Source organism: Schistocerca nitens, chromosome 3, assembly GCF_023898315.1.
Source record: "Schistocerca nitens isolate TAMUIC-IGC-003100 chromosome 3, iqSchNite1.1, whole genome shotgun sequence".
NCBI classification, from domain to species: Eukaryota; Metazoa; Arthropoda; class Insecta; order Orthoptera; family Acrididae; genus Schistocerca; species Schistocerca nitens.
This window is the reverse complement of record NC_064616.1, coordinates 309,340,966-309,365,088: the sequence shown is the minus strand read 5'-3', so window position 1 is coordinate 309,365,088 and position 24,123 is coordinate 309,340,966. Positions and strand designations below refer to the sequence as shown.

The 24,123-nt window shown below is 42.9% G+C and overlaps 1 protein-coding gene across 1 annotated transcript in view; it reads right to left on the bottom strand.

Annotated features, from left to right (window-relative positions):
* Positions 1–23,213, bottom strand: part of LOC126249201 (uncharacterized) — a 608,431-nt gene extending 585,218 nt beyond the window's left edge. The window contains exon 1 of the mRNA XM_049950854.1: positions 23,142–23,213. Within this exon, the coding sequence (XP_049806811.1) occupies positions 23,142–23,176 (35 nt within the window). The 5' untranslated portion in view covers positions 23,177–23,213. The remainder of the gene's footprint in view (positions 1–23,141) is intronic.
* Between the last annotated feature and the right edge of the window lie 910 nt (positions 23,214–24,123).

Here is a 24,123-nt window from a genome sequence, read left to right as displayed (position 1 = left end):
TTCACTTAGCAAACAGAGGCCAAAAACTCAGCCTATTGGAATGCCTGGAAATCAACAGGCATCTGGCTTACAGTCCTGATTTAATATTGCATGACCAAATACAGCTCAATAATTCCCCTCTTCTAAGCGTTATTTAATCCTCTCAGTTGTCCATTGCTTTCCTCCTGTCTGTTCCTTTCTATTCCTCCATTTGTCCGTATTTTTTAATTTATTGTGATTGCCTATGTACTCCATATATTCTGTTACAATTGTCGATTCTGTCTTTTACTCTGTTTCTGTATGACTTTCCATATATAATACCTCTTCAAGCTATTCTTTAATAATCTTGCAAAATACTAGTTTTATTTTGGTCAGATTGTTAATTAGTTTGAATTGTTATATGGGCAGTGTCTTTTGAGTTTCGGTGCTAATGTTTCTGCTGGTTTTCTCCCTTTATATTTATTTATTGTTTTTGTTTTTAAATGAATTACCACTGCAAAACTGCATGATGAAATTTAATGCGTGCTTTTGCCTCGGTCTAGATGAGTAACAGCTTTTTAATGTTGTTTACAAATACTATAACTTCGTTGGTGGTGATACTTTGTGTTTGATGATGGCACTGTAAACCACAAACCGTCTAACTAAATAAATTAATGCAGGAGAACGTTCACAATATTGTGCTTTCATTTTTAAAAAAATTATTTCATTATTAGCTGAGTACCAAGTGTCACCTGGGTATGTAGTTATTCCAGTTTCATTAATCCATCTCCTCCTTTGCCCTCTTCCTGTCTATCTCCTCCTCCTCCTCCTCCTCCTCCTCCTCCTCCTCTCTGTCCATTTCCTGTTCCCCCCTTCTATGTTAACCTTCTCCACCCCCACTCTCTATCATCTCCGGCCCCCTCTCTATCCATATGCTAAACCCCCTCCCTCTGGTCATCTGCTCATCCCCCACTGTCTAACCACCTGCCCCTCCCCCTCTCTGTCCTCTGCTCACCCCTCTGTCTAACCCCTCCCCCCCCCCCAAGTTCGTCGCCCCCTGCACCATCTATCTCCTTCTCTGTCCCATTAAGTCCATTTTTTCCTCCCCCTCTCTCTGTTCATCTCACTCTGTCCATCTCCTCCTCCTCCTCCTCCTCTCTCTGCCCATCTCCTGTTCCCTTTATCTGTTAATTTCCTCCTCCCCGTCTCTCAGTCCATCTCCTCCTCTTTCCTTACTTTGTCCATCTTCTTCTTAGTCCTCTCTCTGTACATCTACTCCCCTTCAATTCTCTGTCCATATCTCCATCCCCTCTCTCTAGCCATCTCCTCTTTCCACCTCTGTCCATCTCATTCTCCCATCTCACTCTGTCCATCTGCTCCTCCCCCTCTCTCTGTCCCTCTCCTGTTTCCTTTCTCTATCCATTTCCTCCTCCCCATCTCTAGCACATCTCCTCCCCTTTCCTTTCTCTGGCCATCTTCTCCTCTGTCCTCTTTCTGGTCATCTCCTCCACTTCGCTTTCTCTGTACATTTCTCCCCCTTCCTCTCTCTGTCCATCTTCTCTTCCCCCTACATTTCTGTCCACCTCCTCCTTCCCCATCTCTCTCTGTCCATCTCTTCCACCCCTCTTCACTCTATGTTTTGTTACCCCTACCCCAATAGGAGGTAGCCCATTCTTACCATCACAGAATTTCTTTCCGGACAGTAAGTAATACGTATACCAAGTTTGGTTGACATCGACGTAGATCTTTAGATGGAGCTTTTTCGCAGCTTTGCTGGCATACGCAAACTTCACACATATTTCATACATTCTTGACAAATTTCATACAAATTTGTACACATATTTCATCTGTGGCTCTAGCGAATTTCGCTCTGCGGTTTCGTTTTCATGCAGCTCAATGTCTGTGACGGCATATTTCCAAAATTATGTGTCGTACAATGATATAATTTTGCACATAAATCTAGTGATATATGTGGATAGTGTCTGCGAAATGCGTTGCGAATAGTCAGTAGTAAAGAAGTAATAAACGAAAACGTCGTGAATTATGGGGTAGTTTTTCACGCATCTTAGTGTTAATGACGTCATATCTCTTCAATCGTGGGCAACGAGGTAACAGGGAAGGAGCGAGTTAATACAACGAAGGAATAAAAAATCCAGCTTCCAGTAGCCCTATTAATGCGACTTCGTTCAAACTCAGTGAGGTGTTGATAATTGCGTCTTTTTCGCCTTAAGAGCATTCTCGAGTAACAACACCTCAACGCGTCTAATCTCAAAGTTAACTAGCGCATACGACCGTTACAACGTGCATTTAACGCAAGTCTGATTTGCACCCTCATAGTGGCACAGTTGCCAACTTCGTTCACGTCGCACAACTCCTCCCTGGTGCCGCGATTTTGTCCTTTTTCTGTCAGTGCATCTTAGACCAGTTTAATACTTCATAGATACGCGTTCAAATACATTCACGCGCTCGGTAACGCATGACAGCTTTAAGGACTTCGTTGAGTATATTTCCACTGACGTGAGTTATTGATTTTCCGACTAGCGCCGAACGGCCACGGAAGTAGCCGAGCGTTCGACATGTATGTCGCGCGAGGCAACTTACAGGGCGTGGCCACGACGCCGGGATCACGGATTTATTTCAAACTTTGTACACCTTCAGTTGACCATTAATAAACATAAACGTGCAAGTAGTAAGGTGCATTACTCTGGCAAATTCCGAGAAAATCGCAACAGAAGTTTATGCGTATACTATGTGGCTTATGTATATGTGCGTAGGTGACTGACGTTCATGGTGGTCAAGTGATTACTGTTCGAGCCTCGTAAGACGAACGTGTATGAGGCGACGGTTCGTCTCAAGCTAAAACTTAATTATTAATCTATTTTTACATCACTGGTTATATTATTTAATTTATATGACGTTTGAGAGGTAATATAATTTTAAAAAATCACGTGAATTTGCATGAAGTTTTATTGAATTTCATATTATTTGACTAATTACTATTTGTAATTAAATTTAATTATTAGAACACACATATTTATAACTATCGACAAGTAAAAGAAGAAACATAGTTTTCTTGAAGTTGTATGCCTGTCGTGATTTTCGGAATCCCTTACCCGTGCAATCTGGAAAGGTACCCTACTTTGCACCTAGACGTTTTGAGCTGCAGTTAACATGCATAGTGGTGAGACGTTTCTGATGTAGCAATAATAAATAGTGTAGGTGCAAATGTTTTTAATGTCACAGAATTTACACTTGTACTACAGAAATGAAGGTTTCTCCCTGTTCTTCGATAACTGCAGGTAATGAATGTCATGACGATTCAAAGCATAATGCAGTTACAAAACGTCTATTAGAAGATGTGTTCGTGTATTGTGAAAGTCTTCTTGAAGAAGCGGACCTTATTGATACAGAGCAATCACCGACGATTTTTGCAGATGCAATGGCAATTGGAAAAGTACTTTACCATTCTGTTATCGAAATATTAGGGGAAATGAGACTTATTACTGACGAGGAACTCATTCATTCCGACGAAGTAGATAAAGAAAGTCTCTTTTGTGAAGCTGACGGTATTTCCGGCGATGAGAATTTTGAATCAGCCGAAAAGGAGGCATTCTGTTCGAGATTAAAATAAAAGTAGTAACGCTGGCAGAAGAACGCCACGTGTGGAATCTACAAACTCTCTAGAGAAAAGGATCTCTAAGTTAAAAAAGAAAGGACCATTTGAAGAGATGGGAAGAAAACATAAAAAGTGGAGTATCAGCGATCAATAAATATGCATTAATTGATTAGTGGACCAATGACCGCTCCGTGGACCGTCGCAAAAAGCATGAGCAAGTAAGTTACATTTTTGCCAACTTTTCATCTAATTTTTTTATCTTCAACAACCGTACGTTGATTTTACGTTTCAGGTAACAAGGATTTTACAGCCGTGGGCTTTGGCTGCAGGCCAGTTTCAATCAGAGGACTTCATCTTCAAAGCATCACATTCATGGACTAAACAATTGAAACATTGGCACAGAATACGGCAGACGAAGATTACAGCATATCTGAGCAACAGGGAATCTGTGCCGTGGGAAGAAACACTGGAAGCCGCAAAAAAGTTTCAACTGCAGGTGACAGAACTTATCCCTAATGTCGACAAAAAAATTTCGATTAATACAGAGCAGACAGGTTGCCAGTACCAGTAAATTTAGACAACTCTCGCTGAAAGAAGTTCAAAAATTGTGTTTGCTACAAGGCGCGATACGAACAAGGTAATGCACTCACGCACAGCGCAATACGTGATAAACATATCTGGTGAATTACTACCGCAAGTGTTCTCGTGTTTGCGAGAGGCCACGGGCAAGTTTGGACCAAAAGTTCAACGAGCTGTTGAGAAATTAAAGACAGACTTTCTAAATGTCGCTGTAACTTGTTCGAAGTCTGGGAAACTTACCATACAGGTCTACAGTTCGTATTTAACCAGCGTCATGCTTCCTACTTCCTTACGTGTGAAAGGAATCATTCCTCCTACTAATAATTTTTTTTTGGGGGCGGGAGGGGGATGACACGAATCCTGATTTATACGATGGCACCTTTACCATGTAACGCGTGTCTTCCAGCGTGCACAGTTAAAGTCGTACCCCCCTATCGCCTAGTACAAAACTTCATCTAGCGCCTTCAGAACCGTTCATTTCTGATTGACAAGCGAGATATTGCTTCCCGTGAAGATGCTATTAAAATCCTTTCCACCGTACATCATCAATTTTGAGCACTTCTATTTGCCAAAATGTTGTGTTACGCATGGTTTGCATCCAAACTATCGGCAGAAAGAGAAATTTTTCAAAATGTCAACGAGGTGTGTTTTCCCTTAGAAACTCTGAACATTACCTGTAAATTCGGGAAAACTGCATTCATTCGATGTGTTAGATGCCCTTTCAATTTATGTTTTTCATGTCTATTTGACAAATATCATCTTGAAATGTATGATGCGGAAAGCATATCAGACGCGTAATTGTGTGGTCTGGCACATTGTGATTTACTACATTACTGTTTGTGAATAACGTCATTCGCATCATTATTTATCGAGGTTTGACTTGGGCTTTCCAAGCCTGTCCTTCGTCCCTGAAAATTTAATTAAAAATAGTAAATAGTCAAATAACATGAAATTCAAGAAAAATTCATGCAAACATGTATTTTTCAAATGTCATATAAATTTAATAATACGACCAGTGATGAAAAAAATAGATTAATGATTGTGATTGATCGGGAGTCGAGCCGTCGCCTCATGCACATTCGTCTTACAAAACTCGAATGCTAATCACTTGACCACCATGAATTCTAACGTCCGTCATCTATGCACAGATACGTAAGACACATAATAGACGCGTAAAACTTCTCTTGCGATTTTCTCGGAATTGCCAGAGTAGTGCACCGTACTACTTGCACATTACGTTGTTTTAATATCCCACTAAAGGTGTACAAAGTTTGAAATAAATCCGTGATCCCAAAGTTGTGGCCTCCCCTTGTTAGTGTGAGGCCCCAAGTTTGTTGTGGGAGCTCGTATTTCCCGTGGACCCTGTCCTGAACTGTGTTGCACAATCACATATTTTGCGAGCACATTTAATAGTATACGTGAAAACTGTCGGCAAAACGTGTTGCGAATAGAGTTAGTAATGAAGTAATGATCTAAAATGTCATGCCTGATGCGGGAGTTCTATTGTATGAACAGCGAAAATGCCGTAAGCGATACACGTTTCTCCTCTTCAACATTTTGTGGGGATGTGTGTGTGTGTGTGTGTGGGGGGGGGGGTAAGAAAAAAGCTCATAATGGGTTTAAATCACGTGTAAAGTTTGTTGCAAGTCACTAAGTGCTCTCATTCTGAGATACTGGACGAATACAGTAAGGCTATTTGGGAATGCGCGTCGAATCCTACGCTTGCCCCCTATCCCGCCCCCTCTTCTCCATCCGCTTGAGAGATAAGTGGTCGTTTCCAGATAGTAAGTGATATATGTGTACAAAGTTAGATCATCTTTTATAACATACACGCATTTAGCAATTAGTTAATTTCGCCCTTTTTGACATCATCAAACTACATCACAACAAAACCTGTTATGTTTACGGTATGTTATATTGCCTCCTTATTTAACTGGCGACAGAAGATTTCCACACAGGCCCTTGATTGTAAACGCGCCAAACGGACGCTTAGCGCTGAAATTGTTACTAATTGCTTGTGGCTCAATGGCCTGGTGCAAAGCTTTCATTTGGACGCCACTTCCGAGACTTGCGCGTCCCTGTACTTTGATTAAAATTACTTTGTAACAGACATTTCAGCGAGTCGAGTGGCAGATGACAGCCACCAGCCAATTGCAGTTCTTTCTCGAGCGCCACGCGCTCGCCGTGTTGCCTGTTTTGTAGGTACCTATAGCGCCTCGTGAAGCATGGCTGGCTGCACGCAGGCAACACTGCACCTGTCACTGCACGTCAATCACTAAGTGATTTTAATGGGAGTATAACGTACCTGCGCAATCCAACCGGAGAAAGAGGGGCCAACAGTTTTAAGCGGAATCCGATCCACGTGTCGTTTCTACCGTTGGGTCCAAGCACACATACTTTACCGCTAGGCCCAACAACACTATGCCGCATTCAACAATGTTGGCTCGTGCTCAACAATGGAGCTCTGGTGGTTACATAACTACGGCGTTGTTGTATCACAAAGTATGGCGCTGGGGTAGGGGAGGGGATGAGGGTGGGGGAATGGCGTGATGATTCTGATTCTCGAAAGCTTCCGATATATCTCGATTGATTACGGTGAGAAAACGACGGTGCGAGGAACAATGCAAAAAAGGTAGAGGGATTACACTTCTTATTGCACCCCCAGGTGTCACTTCCGCTATTATATTTTACTTGCCCTACACGAGCGACACAATTTACCCAAACTACGCATGTCGCAAAAACTATTTCATTTCACATCAATTACTGGTGAGTGTGAGTGTGTGCGAGAGAGAGAGAGAGAGAGAGAGAGAGAGAGAGAGAGAGAGAGAGAGCATCCGTAATTACGACATAAAAAAGTTACCACGACACATGAGCTTCACTAGAGCCAGAGCCACTGTAGGAGATCAATAGCACACAGATCAGTCGTTCTGCGAATCCGTGTAAGTTACACACACAGAGATGTCTGCAAAATCTAGCCGGCCGGAGTGGCCGTGCGGTTCTAGGTGCCACAGTCTGGAACCGAGCGACCGCTACTGTCGCAGGTTCGAATCCTGCCTCAGGCATGGATGTGTGTGATGTCCTTAGGTTAGTTAGGTTTATTTAGTTCTGAGTTCTAGGCGACTGATGACCTTAGAAGTTAAGTCGCATAGTGCTCAGAGCCATTTGAACCATTTTTATTTTCAAAATCTACTGTCATTCTTGTAACAGGAAGCGATGATGTCCAGTAGGTACGGCTCACAAATCAACAGTCCTTGCTTATAACTATTCTGCTAAACCGTAACTTAGTGATTCTTGAACTGTTTTGACTGGGAAGTTTTTGATCAACATTTACATATCAGAGGATACTTTTATCCCTCACATACGGAATTAAAACCTACTAATCCGATGTTAAATTAAATTTACTAGGCTGTTCAACACAATTGATATCTCCTGTCCGCTATACGAACACTCAAATCGTTAGGCAGCCGCCTAAGGCTTATAGATGTACAAGTATTGCAGTCGGGAAATAATTCCATAATGGGGCTGACATGTTTCTGAAGTAAGGTTACCTTTTGTTGTTAATTGTTCTTCTAGCTAAGCATAAGTATGCCGCTTGAATTCCTCTAATCTTACCGACCTCTAATGTAGCGGTATGCTTTGGCTGCGGGAAAAGGTAGATCTGGGAATGTACGTTCCTGAAATTTTACAAATAAACTCGTTCCAGATACGCAGCGCCTTTCTTCGAGCGTCTACCAAGTTGCTATTGTCCTATATCACTTCACCGTGAGACATCCATGCAGCAATCTACATTACCTTCCTCTATATACGCTCAAATTTCCTATTACTACAGCCTGTTATTGATTTTTTTCTCAGTACAGAAATGCCAAGTAATTGTTATCGAGGTGTCCTACATCAATTTCTCTACCCTTATTACTAATCTAAATCTTTTATTTAGTTTTCCACATATGACCAATATCTTTTCATATCACCAAGCACTATTACTCTCAGTTATTCGGAAGATTCAGTTCCAATCGCGACACATAAATATCATTGTGTAGAAGATTTCGCTTTTCTACGTTTATTGGTTCCTTTCCCTTTTCTCTAAGCTGGAGTCAATTGCCTATCTTTCAAACAAGCTAATGGCCTTGTCAAGCAAGCTTTGCCTGAATTTCGTGTAGGTTTTTTAATAGAACGCTTCCTGCGAAATACCACATGTTGCTAGGGATGGGAATGATATTTAATAGCCGCGCGGGATTAGCCGAGTGGTCTCAGGCGCTGCAGTCATGGACTGTGCGGCTGGTCCCGACGGAGGTTCGAGTCCTCCCTCGGGCATTGGTGTGTGTGTGTTTGTCCTTAGGATAATTTAGGTTAAGTAGTGTGTAAGCTTAGGGACTGATGACCTTCGCAGTTAAGTCTCATAAGATTTCACACACATTTGAACATTTTTTTGATGTTTAATACGTACAGTATCGTATCTATAACGCTCCCCTGAGGCAACCCAAAGTTACCTAGTTGTTCATAGCTCTCTGCCAAAGATTCTGCATTTTCGTAGTCACTTCTGACAACACAATTTATTAGCTGAAAGAAATTCGTCTGACATGCTCAGCGTACAAAACAGGCTCAAGGCAGTCAGCTCAAATTTTTTTATTGGAAGCCATGGAATGGTTCACAGAATTAATGGTATACAACATGTGGAACAAGCCGTAATAGATTTTATTCAAAAGAAGAGAAGAGGTTTCCAGTACGTTCTCAGTAGCGCTGAAAAAGAATAGGCATTGAACAGAGAGAAAAAATATCGCCATGAAGACATGCTGCAGTACTTCGTACACTGCAGGCTGGACAGCCGTCATATTGGTACCACAGGTTCCTCCTGCTCTGCCTTCTAGCTTCCGTGGAAGATGGTCTTTAGGAGTCTGCGATGCTTATGCGCGTTCAGTGTTCTGTCTATGAAAAACGGTCTTATGAGCTGATGGTTCACTATCCCACAACAGATGTTTACACTCCGTGGACGCTGACGTTCCACCTGACGAAGCCAACTGAGATTGTCAACAGAAGAGTAGTGCACGTTATGGGGTTTACCTGGCCATGATTGGTAAATATGGCTTCATCACTAAACAAGATACATGATAATCTTAAGTTTCCTGTCTATTTGTCCATGTGCAATGACAGGCAAGAAGACTGCACGGACCGAATAATTTAGTCCACGAACGGAGCATTGCGCATGCTCAAGTTCAGAAATGCCTGTGTTCCACAACTCTAGCGCGCTGCAGTCTGGAACCGCAAGACCGCTACGGTCGCAGGTTCGAATCCTGCCTTGGGCATGGTTGTTTGTGATGTCCTTAGGTTAGTTAGGTTTAACTAGTTCTAAGTTCTAGGGGACTAATGACCTCAGCAGTTGAGTCCCATAGTGCTCAGAGCCAGCCACAACTCTAGCTGTCGTCAAATACAAACAATATAATAGTTAGGTTACGGTATTATGTCGAAGTTCATTGCAGTTTACCTCTTCGTGCCATTTCTTTTGAAAATCATTATTGTAGCACGTAGAAACGGTTGAAATATAAGAACTCCACGTCGGATGAATTACCACAACGACGAGCGTTTGACGTCTTGTTTCAGTGGCTGAGTGGATAGGCTGACAGTTTACGAAAGCCTTCGGATCTGACTGGAGTCAAGTCATTTTTTTATTCTACCTGTGCAAGAAATATGTTAAACCTTAATTCGCTACAAATTGTGCAGTTGTAGGCTTAGTCGCGACCTCGTGCTCAGCTGGTGTGAACGTGCGGTGTAGCTGACTGGTTAAGTAAACAAATATTACGGAACGTGTATATTGTGTTCCTTGTGTAGCTCTCGAACTCATAAGTAGTGATACTTCTTGTTCATCTTCCTAACCGTCTTTGTGTATAGTTCGTGAAGCGGAGACTCCACTTCGTACCCGTAAATTATGTCCATGGATTCGATAACGAAAAATACTTTGAGGTTCGTCTTTGACGAGAATACAAAACGTGTGCAGGCCACAACTTTGGATGTTAATGACTGGCTACATGAAAATTTGGGTATTTCTGGTGATAATGCAGAGTTCATTCAAATGCATAATGAGAAATACTGGTTCAAATGGCTCTGAGCACTATGGGACTTAACGTCTTAGGTCATCAGTCCCCTAGAACTTAGAACTACTTGAACCTAACTAACGTAAGGACATCACACACATCCATGCCCGAGGCAGGACTCGAACCTGCGACCGTAGCAGTCCCGCGTTTCCGGACTGCAGCGCCTAGAACCGCACGGCCACCGCGGCCGGCAATGAGAAATACTGTGTTTTTGCTGATTTGCATAGTTCTGCTATGTTAGATAGAAATTACTGATAACCCAGAGCAAATTTGAATCTGGGCAAACTCCCACGTGTGCAATGAACCATGGCATCTTCAAGAGAAAACTGCCCACGGCGGGTGTTTATTCTGTGAAATAATATGCAACAGCGGACAATATTGCAGGCACAAGAATTGATTCCTCCAAGTACTGCAACGGGCAACACCGAGAATACTCACGTGGAATCCACTGGCCACTCTCATAGTTTGGTTGAAGAGGAACTCTCACCCTTGAACAAGAGACTAGCAACAAATGAAGTACACAAGGACGCAGGCAACGATCAAAAGCATGAAATCGAGAGACCAGTCTGCAACTGTTGTTCAGGAAAACAGCTATAAAGTCCATGAGATTTCAGTTCAATACCAAGAAAACGAAACAGATATGGAATATTAAAGTCTTTCTTGTTTTCATCGAAATCAGAACAAGAAACGGCTATTAGAAAAGGGCAGTACGAGCTCCGAAGAAGACCCTGAAGAAAAATCGGCGCAGATACCAAGGAAACAAAAGCTCGATAACGTTCCAGCAATACAGGGTGGACCTGAGATGAAGGTGGAAAGTCAAGCGGACACAGATATTCTTCAGTCCCGACAACCACACGTGGCGAGCCCCTTGAGTCGTCCACAGCAGGGAAGTAAACATTAACCACTGCAGAAACAACACACCAGGAAACAACACAGGAACAGCTGAATGCAACCACAGCAGCCGTCACTGGCGTTTGTAAGAGGAACAGTAAAGTAGAAGATAGTGCGGAAACAGCTATCAGTGTCAGCACGATGCGGACAGAGAATACCAAGGCGGGGAATATGAATGGACGTGGAAAATGACAAATCGCTCGCAATGGACAATAGGAGGGTGCTTACTCTATTCACGCTAAATATCTGCGGAATAAAAAGTGAAAAAATGTGAGGGTTCTGAGGAATTTCTTAAAAACCAATGACGTAGACATTGCCTTCCTTCAGGAAGTAGTTTGCGAAGAAATGAGTCTACAACAGCAATACAATGTGTACAACAATGTCGGCTCTAACGGTAGGCGTTGCTGCATTTTAACCAGCATGGGACTGGAATAAGTGAACTTATAAAAGCAACCGGATGGACGTGTTATCAAAACAGAACTAGTAGAGAAACGTTTTTGTATAGTGAAATTGCCCCATACTTTATGAGACACACAAAGGGTGACATAATAATGGGAGGAGATTTCCGTTGTGTTGTAACTCCGGCAGACACACCAGGATCAATCCCTAATTGCGGCCCTTTAATTACCATCATTGGTGAACTAAAACTGATAGACGTCATAGATCGACTAGCCTTCACGCGAACCCTCTATACGTACGTATCTCCACTGTCAGCCTCGAAATTGGACAGATTTTATACCATAATAGGAATAGCTCTACAGGACTCTGAAATAATCGCAGTCAGATTCTCGGATCACCATACAGTTCTCGTTAAAATAAAAGGCTTACCCCGCCTCACCGTAATGGGAAATGGATACTGGAAGTTAAAATGCAACCTGCTCAACGCTGACTGGGCACAAACAGAATTTTGCGAATGCTGTCGAACATGGGTTCGTCGGAAGCGGTTCTTTAGTAGCGGTGGAATAAACTAGTGAAAGGTGGAATTCGTAAGCTGTTCAGAAGCGTAGCGTATAGGATCAGTGAGACTAGAAGGAATAGCACCGAATTCTATTATGTGATTGTTAGAGAGCTCCAAGATAAAGTGGATAACGGAGAAGACTGACCTCGCGAATTGAAGAAATTCAAAAAGAGAAGACTGATCTCGCGAATTGAAGAAATTCAAAAAGAAGATCTTACAACTGCCGGAAAAAGATGTCGAAGGCAAAATAATCACAAAGATAAGGGATACAGTCCAGGCGAAAAACGGAGCATCTGTCACCTCAGTAGAGAACGGTAACACTGCGGACAGAGATTTATCGAAAATCTAATGTATCCCGGCGGGAACGACACCGCTAATATGGAAGATATTAAGGTCCATTTCCGGAGATCGTTCGAAGAACGATCATCAGATCCTACCAATACCGCAAGTTTGCTACAGCACTGCACGACTTCCCTCACCAACGAAAATGTCACTACGTTGATAGAGCCCATATCCGAAGAAGAAACTGCAGACATTATAAAGCAATTACCACGAAATAGGAGTCCGAGCATTGACGGCGTACCATACGAATTTCGGAAAGTATTCTGGTCAGTTATCAAAGCGGAATTCACGGAGATTATGAAAGAGAAACAGAGTGGGGCAAGTATATTCAGAAAATGAACCAAGGGTTATACTTTGTACCCAAACCTTCGAAACTAAGAAGAATAACAGATTCCAGGCCAATAACTGTGTTATGTGACGACTCAAAAATAATGGCTCGCAAAATAGCAGCAAGACTAAAAGAGACTCTTCAAGAGATAATCGGGTCTGGCCAAACTTGCGGTGTTCCCAACAGGAAGATCACTGATGGACTCTGCTATCTGAGAGACGCGACCTTTTTCTCATGAATATACCAAACCGAAACAATGGGATTGTTGACCATCGACCAAGAAAATGCCTTTGACAAAGTCAGTCGATAATATCTAAGGAATGTGTTGCAACGCTATAACTTTCCATAGGACGCAATAGACCTGCTAGTACCAGACCGGAATACAATAGTCTCCAAAATACATATAAACGACCACTTCACGGGAGAATTTTCAATTAAGGGCTAAGTCCGGCAGGGATGCCGGTTATTCATGACATTATTTGTAATTTCCTTGGAGCCAGTGACCCGTTCAATCACCAACTAGATCTGTGGGACAAATGTTGGTACACAGAGGTTCGCCGTTAACACTTATGCAGACGGTATAACAATTATACTCACGCGGCATCAAGACATGGGGAAGATATTAGGAAATAACAGATTCTTATAAGGAAGCAGCAGGAGCAATAATAAACAACAAAAGAACTCGGCTCCTGTGGTTGAACAAAACTTTACAACTGGTTGAGGATAATTCCAAATCAATGGTGGAGAAAATAACAGATACCCTTATTGCGAACAGTACTAGGAACTTGTATCTTATTCAAAGGATACAATATGTCAATATTCTGGCACTTTCAAAAATGTAATATACGACTCAAATAATACCCACAGAGCGACAAAATATTGCTCAAATAAAGAACTATATAGGATGGTTCATCTAGAAAGCGATGCTACTTCGTGTAGCCCGAGACCAGTTCACAAAACAGTCAAATGGAGGTGGATTAGGCTTAACAGATTGTGAGATAAATGCACCGCCCTCATAGTTAAAAAAATTTATAAAATTCTTGAAACAACTAACAAGTCAGACGGATTTATTGAAGGCCGCGTAGAATTTAACGATGGACACCCACGTATATTACTCGCACTCTTAAAATCACAATGGGAAATGTGGAAAAACTCCCAAATGAAAAGAACTTCACCAAAAGAGATTATGGGAGAACTACAGAAAGAATCAGTCCAAACACCAGTCCGCCAGATAAAACACAAAGATCTTAACTGGAAGCTAGTGTGGTCCAACTTTTCAGATGTGAATACAAGTTCAACGGCGCTCGGCCGCTTACATACTTTTAAACGATCTGTTTCCGACAGCATCACGGCGACAACACCTGAGACTTACGGGAAACCCTTACTGTGAACGTTGTGCCTTGACTGACACAGCGCTGCACCGAACAGAAGGCGTTTCCCGAATCCTAGGCTTGTGGAAGTGGAATGGCTCTGAGCACTATGGGACTCAACTGCTGAGGTCATTAGTCCCCTAGAACTTAGAACTAGTTAAACCTAACTAACCTAAGGACATCACAAACATCCATGCCCGAGGCAGGATTCGAACCTGCGACCGTAGCGGTCTTGCGGTCCCAGACTGCAGCGCCTTTAACCGCACGGCCACTTCGGCCGGCTGTGGAAGTGGATTAAATTTAAAAGTGCCATGTTATTAACGACAACAACGGCTGAAGTCAACGCCAAGAAGATAATGTCCACGGATTTCAAAACGTTCCCGGCTTCAAAGACGAGAATCATGTGACTCATATATTCCTATATAATCTACATCAACGATGAAGGTGAATTTGTAATCGGATTCAAATTATACTTGCAACAAGAAAGCAACAAAGTTGTCCGAAACAATTAGAAAAAGGAAAACTTTGGCCAATTCATTCACTTTTTATAAAAATAAGACCGTTTAAAGAAGTGAAGCACCAAACAGTTACTTTTTAAAGGAAATGTGTTTATGTAGACGTCCAGCTTAGTTCCCATACTTCATATGCAATCAGAACAAAAATTTAATTCTTCTAAAATCCCACGAATTACATAATATGATACCCCTAAGAAGGAGGTTTTGGTTTAGAGAGAAAAATAGGAACACACAACAAACAAAATGATATTAAGAGAGAAATGACAATAATGCTGCATACTTGTATGACTCAAAAATTACGAAATGGTACTTGTTTTGAAACATTTAGCTGTAAATTTTTTATAAATTATAAATAAAGTACATACATCAAAAAAGGTTTTGCATCACCCCGGTTCCCAGAACTCCTGAAGATAGACGTTGACTGGGGATATTGTCTCACAGCACAGTCCCTTTGACTTTTCAGAGCTGTCACTAAACCCGCCAAAAAATGTAAACAACCATGCATGAGCAGCGCCTACTAGACAGAGGGGGGTCCGACAGCCAATCAGTTCCAGTCATTCTACCAGGAACGAGGTACACGGCTCGTGTTGTCTGTATTTCAACCATGCCTAGACGGTCAATACCGCGGTTCGATCGCGTCGCATTGGTACTTTGTGCCAGGAAGGGCTCTCTACATGGGAAGTGTCCAGGCGTCTCGGAGTGAACCAAAGCGATGTTGTTCGAATATGGAGGAGGTACAGAGAGACAGGAACTGTCCATGACACGCCTCGCTCAGGCCGCCCAAGGGCTACTACCGTAGTGGATGACCGTTACCTAAGGATTATGACTCGGAGGAACCCTGACAGCAACGCCACCATGTTGAATAATGCTTTTCGTGCAGCCACAGGACGTCGTATTACGACTCAAATTGTGCTCAATGGGCTGCATGACGCGCAACTTCACTCCCGACGTCCATGGCGAGGTCTATCTTTGCAACCACGACGCCATGCAGCGCGGTACAGATGGGCCCAACAACATGCCGAATGGACCGCTCAGGATTGGCATCACGTTCTCTTCACCAATGAGTGTCGCATATGCCTTCAACCAGACAATCGTCGGAGACGTGTTTGCAGGCAACCCGGTCAGGCAGAACGCCGTAGACAAAACTGTCCAGCGAGTGCAGCGAGGTGGAAGTTCCCTGCTGTTTTCGCCGCTGGTGGTCATGGAAGGCATATTGGCGAGGCATTCTTCTTCATGGACGACAATTCACGCCCCCATCGTGCACATCTTGTGAATGACTTCCTTCAGAATAACGACATCGCTGTACTAGAGGGGCCAGCATGTTCTCCAGACATGAACCCCATCGAACGTGCCTGGGATAGACTGAAAGAGCTATTTATGGACGACGTGACCCACCAACCACTGTGAGGAATCTGCGCCGAATCGCCGTTTAGGAGTGGGACGATCTGAACCAACAGTGCCTTAATGAACTTATGGATAATATGCCACAACAATTACAGGCATGCAGCAATGCAAGAGGACGTGCTACTGCGTGTTAGAGGTACTGGTGTGTACAGCAATCTGGACCACCACCTCTGAAGGTCTCGCTGTATGATGGTACAACATACAATGTGTGGTTTTCATGAGCAATAAAAAGGGCGGAAATGATTTTTATGTTGATCCCTATTCGAATTTTCTGTACAGGTTCCAGAACTCTCGGAACCGAGGTGATGCAAAACTTTTTTTGATGTGTGTATATGTTGTAAAAAAATGTGGATAGGCTGACGGTTTACGAACGTAAACTTGAGTCAATTGTCATTTTTTTATTTAGACCTGTGAAGGTAATATTTTAAACCTTAATTCGCTATAAATTGTGCAGTTATAGGCTTTTCTAGGTTCCACATTCTTTCGAAAGATTCCATTTTGTAATGGTCTAATCTTTAAACAAACAGACAAATGGTCATAGTACAGATATTGAAAATGTACGTATTTGTAATTACTTCGACCGCCACCTGGTGTAGAGAATTAAGCTTTAAAATATTACCTCCACAGGTATAAATATTGACTCCAGTTATATCCGAATGCTCGCCCTTTATGTTCGTAAACCGTCTGGCTCACCACTCAGCCATTGCAACAGATGTCAAATGGTCCTCGTTGTAGTAATTCTACCGACGTGGAGTTCTTATATTTCAACTGTTTCTACAAATAATAATTTTCAAAAGAAATGTGCGATGAGATAAATTGCAATGAATCTTGACATAGTACCATATCCTAAGTATTAAATTGCTTCTATTTGACTATGGAAACACCATGCTGAAGCTCCAAAGACCGCTAGAGTTGTGAACACTGGCACTTCTGAACTTGGGCATGCGCAATGCTCTGTTCGTGGACTCAATTATTTGGACCGGGCAATCGTTTTGCCTTTCACTGTACAGAAAACACTATTCTCACAGTAGTTTCTATGCAGCTCTTGATGTAGAGAGATGTGACACGGATGATGGAACCTATGTCGATGGAGAAAGCTTGCTTGAGGCACTTACCTGTCATGACAATTCCTCGTGCGATTGCGCGAGCGCTCATGTGCGGATTAACCGTGACAGCAGTAAGAACATTGTTTTCGCCCTCTTCTATCGTCACTTGTTTCCTTCTGTTACGTTGTCTAAGTGTTACACTGCCACTTTCACTTGAATAGTTGAAGAGGTTGATAAATAAGTGCCAAGATGGTTGATGTCTGTTGGAATATCTTGCCGCGTACGCCGTACAAAAACGAACTGCATTCTTCCTACGCTCTCCATACACCATGAGCATGTCGGCTTTTTCTCCATTCGTAAATCCCAGCATCCACGCGACCTATTGATTTGATTGTCACACACTGACTGGCAAGTCGCAGTGTACTCAAGGAATGCGCAAGCCCACAGTAAGAAAGCATAACATCGTACCTAGCAACTACGCAGGTTGAATGCCACAAATGTCAGTGTGGGGCTTCGTAAAAGACTCGCACTAGGATCCTGCAACAAACACCACTGAAAAAAAAAAGTTCAAATGGCTCTGAACTCTATGGGACTTAACATCTGAGGTCATCAGTCCCCTTGAACTTAGAACTACTTAAACCAGGATTCGAACCTGCGACCGTAGCGGTCGCTCGGTTCCAGACTAGCGCCTAGAACCGCACGGCCACTCCGGCCGGCGATTGGTAACAATACGAGCCCCTGATTACCAATCCATTCTGTGAAAACTTCACATCAACAGCACTTTCCATTTATGCAATATTTGTGGTGCAACATTTAAGTGATTTAGTCTGTATGCGTTTCCAGGTTTTCTTCGTAAATGCACGCTATAAAACACTCGCTATATGTGGACTATTGGTACACAAGGCCATTACTCTTCCACTACTTACATGAACGAAAAAGAAATGCTGTACGTACAGTTAGCATGAACAGGAAAGGTACGCCAAAACTTAAATCCAAAAGACAAAGAGGAGAGATGGAATTTAGATCAAAAGACACTATGATGGCTTTGAAGTGGGATGACAGAAGAGGTGTATGTATGTTGTCGAGCTGTCACACAGCTGCAATGAAATCAGCTGTGAAAATGGACCGCCAAACTAATACGGAAAAAATTAAAATAAAATGTGTGTTGCGTGAGAAGTATATGGGTGCGGTGGACAAATACCACACGCTACTTAGCTCGACGGAATGTACTCGGAAGACACTGAAATGGTACGAAAGACTGTCTTTTCACTCGTTGGACACTTGCGTTCTAAATTCCCATGTTATTTACAAGGTTCATACTGGAAAGAATACTTCAATCACCGAATTTCATCTCTGCCTCATTCGTGAAATCTTAGTCACATAACCAAGAACGGATCGTCGATCAGACAAGGAAAATATATTGCGGCTTTGAGAAAGGCGCTTCCCAAGCGCCGTTGAATCGCCATTAAAACAACACGGACCTGTAAGCAGAATAAGAACAAAAAAACGAAAAGAATCGCGTTACTTCTGTAAACGATGTGGTTTGGGACTGTATATTGTGCCTTGTTTCAAAATACGAGAACATAAGACAAAAAAGACTTTCTGTAATGTGGTTCTTTGTAATGTTAGCTAGTTCTAGGAACTTCAGCAATAAAGTCTATACAAAGCACACTTTACTGAGGCGATAACGACTCAGCGCAGCAAGTGCCAGAGCCCACACGAATGTGCGCAGTAAGGCGCACTCGCTTGTGAAAGGGTTCATTACAGTCTCTTCACAATAAGAAGAACGGATTCTGAGAGGGATGTGGGGAGCGGAGGACGCCTGCCAGCCGACTCCCAGCACAAGCTGCCGCCGTGGGTATAGGGGGGACCAAGCAGTGCGGGTGCGGGTGCACTTGCACTCACACGCCAGTTAATGCTCCAAGCGGAGGTGACGGTGCGATCTATTGGCCGCCGTACCAGCTGTCAGCGGCCGTTTATTGCATGACTACGAAAGTAAAAATCTGAGACAGGGGCGTAACAAAAGCTTCCAGGCTTCGTGAAATCGAAATTAATAGTTTCATGTTGAATAATAATGCTTGTTGCTAACAATCCCGTATCAATTCTCATGGACAATTCGAAGATAATTGTTATTGCGACTTTTGTCATGTAGTGGACCGTTGGCGACTTTAGTCATGTAGTGGATCATTGGAAATTCTCATTTATTAATTTTCAACGACTGCCCACTGTAAAAGATTGCAGGGTGTGATAATACCTGAGTACCCAACGTATACAACAGCATACGTGGTTTCAAAAAGTCTCCGTTTCGTGGAAACAATACCAGGAATTTCTGCGATTAATAACGGTGGTTTTACACACACTAACAAAATTCAAATGTTCAATCGTGCGTTAATTCCTAAGGGATCAAACCGCGTAGGCCATCGGTCCCTAGACTTACACACTACTTAAACTAACTTATGCTAAGAACAACACACACACCCATGCCCGAGGGAGGACTCGAACTTCCGGCGGGAGGGGCCGCGCAGTCCGTGGTGGCATGACGCCTCAAACCGCACGGTCACTGCGCGGCCAAGCAAAATTCAGACAAAGCGGAAAGCAGTTTTAAAGCACTGTCGAACCGAATAATTTGAATTGAAATTTACGGCACCTCTTTTTTCCAAGAGTTTACGGTAATTCCCCAGGATTATCTTTGCAAAATTTCCGAATCCTACTCACAGGGCTGAACCTTGCTTCCGTGCACGTCACAGTTCGTCCTATCGGCTGAGCATGACGGTAGAGCAACTCTATTTTTGCTCTCCTGTTCGCAACATTCACTGACGTTATTAACTATTTTTCTCGCCCCACTGTATGGTACTACGCTTCGCCAACTCCCTCGAGAGGAAAGAGGATCTGGCGCTGCCAGTGATGGGCTAGGGACTGCTTCGTCACTCATCAGTACGTGTGTTGTGCGACACAACACGGCACAACAGTCACCTCGCAATGGCTACGTACGCAAGTTTCTGTATTATATTCCTCGAGGTTGGAACGTATGGACACAAAACATGACGACTGATTCAGAACTAAGGAACCCTCTTTGTTTTGCAGAACAAACTGTACGTGGGGTTAATCGTTTAGAATCTGGAACCCTTACCCTGTCGGTGAGATGTGGTGGAACCCCTCCTCCTACCCCCCCTCCCCCCACATCAGGTGTACCCCGTAGTCGAATAAAAATCAGTAAAATGATTTTTTCGTTCTGAACATTGGTTAAAGCACTTTAATAAATGTACGTTTTACTTATAAAGTGTATTAAACAGTGTTTGAACTCCTATTAAAAACACCATATTAAATATGCCAAACATGAGTAGAATTCGGACGGACGGAGACAGACGCACAAAAAGGCTCCACGAAAATAGTATTAACAGTTTTGACGGACCGCTTCCTCGCACATGTTTTTCGACTTGTCGGCACACTGCGTCGCTTAACATACGAATCGAAAAGGTTTTGATACAAATTCATGTTTAACACAATTACATCGATTTAATATGCGTTACAGAATATCACGACTGACTCACTGACTAACAAAGTGATTTCGACCGCCACGGCAGGGAACACGGCGAATGAAAGCTGACACTTGTGCTCGCTGGACTTTGCTCAAATCGAGGGGAATAGTGGGCAGTAATATTGTCTATGCTTGGGATTGATTTTTTAAAACAAAATGTTATTCTTTATAATAATCTTTGAATGAAAAAGTTGACGTGGGATTTTCATTGCCCCCCCCCCCCTTCTTTAAATGAGATTTGGTGAGATTTTGCCGGAACCCTTCCGCAAAGGCCCCTCACGTAATTAATGGATATCTCCATACCACAAATAAAATAACCACGTTAATAGATCACCTGAACACATTAGAATATGAATGAGACCCAGATCAAACCTTTCCTTTCAGTCATCTACATACAAAGATTAGGAAGAAATAAACGCATTGAGTAGATGAATCAATTCACCAAAACAAGGCCTTGGGAGTTCGAAAGTCGGCACATTTCATGTGTGTTGTGTGCCACAGTAACAATGAGAGGCGACGGCACCGACCACAAGAAGGCACGTAACCGCCCAAGTGAAAGCAGGAATATGCTAATGTAATTAACGCATTTAATGCGCTGGTGAGTGTGTATTCCTACATAAGATACTTAATACTGGTTCATGGAATGTTGTATCTACATGTTTACGAAATCTTAATTTTAAAACTTCTTCAGAGCAGTATATTGCAAGGTGATGGTTCAAATGGCTCTGAGCACTATGGGACTTAACTTGTAAGGTCATCAGTCCCCTAGAACTTAGAACTACTTAAACCTAACTAACCTAAGGACATCACACACATCCATGCCCGAGGCAGGATTCGAACCCGCGACCGTAGCGGTCGCGCGGTTCCAGACTGTAGTGCCTAGAACCGCTCCAGACTGTAGCGCCTAGAACCGCTCGGCCACCCCGGCGAGCTATTGCAAGGTGAAATACTCAATATAAACTAAACCATTTACCGACAAAGTAACATAGAAATTGCGGAACATTCCTTCATTTGATGCAGTTTCGTCAAATAACCACATCTATGGAAAACCGTGCCTGCTATGGGTTACAGAATGTTGAAAGTACACAGCAGCAACCAGCCTCATGTGGCTGGTTGCTGCTGTGTACTATCATTATATTAAACTTCTTATACAGACGCACACACGCAGACACGCGTGCTACACGCGCCCTGTCTGTAACTGTAGAAGTCGAAACTTAAAGAGAAGAGGCTATAGTCCGATTAAATATACTTGATAGTTGACGTCTATCACTTGCCGCTATAGTTTTGCCACATCTGCTGCCAGTTACTGCTCGGTTATGGCCGACAAAGAAACGCGGCGGATCACTTCACAAATGTCGTTAATGTGTAACCGCGGACCAATGCCGGCGGCGGCCGCCGGGAGATGTGACAGAAATGGAAGGTTCTCTTTCGACATCTGGTTTTAAGTGACTAATGGCTGAACTGCGACAAACGGCTAGTTTTGTAGCCTCATGTCCTAACCTAACCTCAACCTCGTGATGTGCAATATATCCGAGAAAACCGCGATTAACAATCTGCGGCAGTACTAAAATCACGGGCGCTTTGTTAATTGCGTTTAAGGGTAACATCTACGAGCAAACTCAAGACAGAAAAATTTCAGTTTCAGCGGTTAATGCAAATTGTAATTTCTCGTTGTCATTCGTTACCTGAAACTATTCTCACACAGGCTACACGAGTTGCCGATAAAAAAGTCAATACGATGATGAGAATGACGAGACATAGTATTAGAAATAAGAAAATTACATTTAAACCCATTAATTCAATAAGAATAAGAATAAGAACCAAGGTCTTTTGATTTGATTTAGAATAATAAAACATTTTGTTGGAATAAAAATAAGAGCAAATAAAAAAAGTCAATGCAGTGTTGAAAATTACGCAGCACAGTATTAGAAATAAAAAATTACATTTAAAGCGATTAATTGAATAAAATAATCCAAGACTTTCTATTAGATTTAGAACAAAAAAAATCGTGACCTAAGGTGGGATTCGAACCTTGGACCTCGCGCACGAACGATTGCAGCGCTATCGCGTTTTTTAATTGTTTTACTTTATTTATTTATTTTTTTTTTAATTTCAATTTGTTCATTATAGTTCGTTGTAATTGTACGTGGCGGACGGCCCCTGACGCCCGTTGAAGCTCATTATTGATCCAGACCCTCAGCTCTTTTTATTACATAGGGCAGCTAACCCTCTGACCGAACACGCTGAGCTACCTTGCCGGCACACCCTAGCTATGCTTCCACAGCTCTTCGCTCTCTTGTATGTATGGGTCTTAATCTTTCAGTCGCAACTATTACCTGCATCCATACAAAAATTGCAAGTGACTGACTATTGTGACAGTTTGGCAACGGCGAACGGTTCGGTCGTGACATTCAGTGCTCTGATTGGAGGAAACTAGCAACTGCGCATAAAGTGTCAATTATCAAGTGATTTTAATCGGACTATAGTAGCGATATTGCTGTAATACTTACGGAGTCGAGTAGCGACAACGTTTTCGTGGCGCCATAGCAGCATTTATGACGACAGCATCAGTGCTAACACCCTTCACGCTTGGCGCAAGGTTCGTGACTCACTGCGCTGCACGGCGGCTCCTCTATCGGCGCTTCGGGGAACGACCTGTGCTCCGCCCACTCTGTGACGTAGACACCCAATCGCGTACCAGATGCTTGTGAAGCCCTGGGCGGCGGGGGCCCTGTTGCCAGCGGCCATCTTCTGCCAGCACCGAACAGAAGCTACTATCGACACATGTGTACTGGCGAAGCAACAGATAATAATGAAGCATACGCAACAGTGCTATGTCCGCAGAAATTACCGCGGAAATGAACACTGCTCCTCGGAATCAGCAGCCGTAACAGAAGAAAGACATGTACATGGGGAATTTGCAAGCATTAATTTTCAGGTAGCCATTTTCAAGGGGTTGCAAATATTCCTAGCATCTTTAGGGACAGCAGGTCGCTGTAATTTTGAAGGTAGTTTTCCATAAGGAATTTGAAATTTATTTCCGAATGTCTGACGGTTCAGACTTCCAACTTACCTGTGCCATTCTCTCCTTATACAGACAAATCTGTCATAACTATCTGTAATGGTGTTACGAGACGAAGTCAGGTTTGGTATATGACCCACGCACCAAAGACTCGGCAATTGATCCAACTGCACACGCGTGCGTACAAATCTTAAACTTTCCATTGGATCTTCTGCATTCCTGTCACTTACACAAGAGAAACTCCCCATCAAATCCCTCAGATTTAGTGGTAAGATGGCCCAGTGGATAGCGCGTCAAAAACTTAACACATATCAAGCTTGAAAATAGAAAGAAGATGTATTGAACTGCGAAACAAGAAGCAAAATAGAAACAGTGAACGGTCGAAGTTCAAGATGTGCAGTAACTAATGCATTTGAATAGTAAGGCCGTCGTGGTTATGTGGACATGGTGTTGGATAGCGTAGGAGGAGA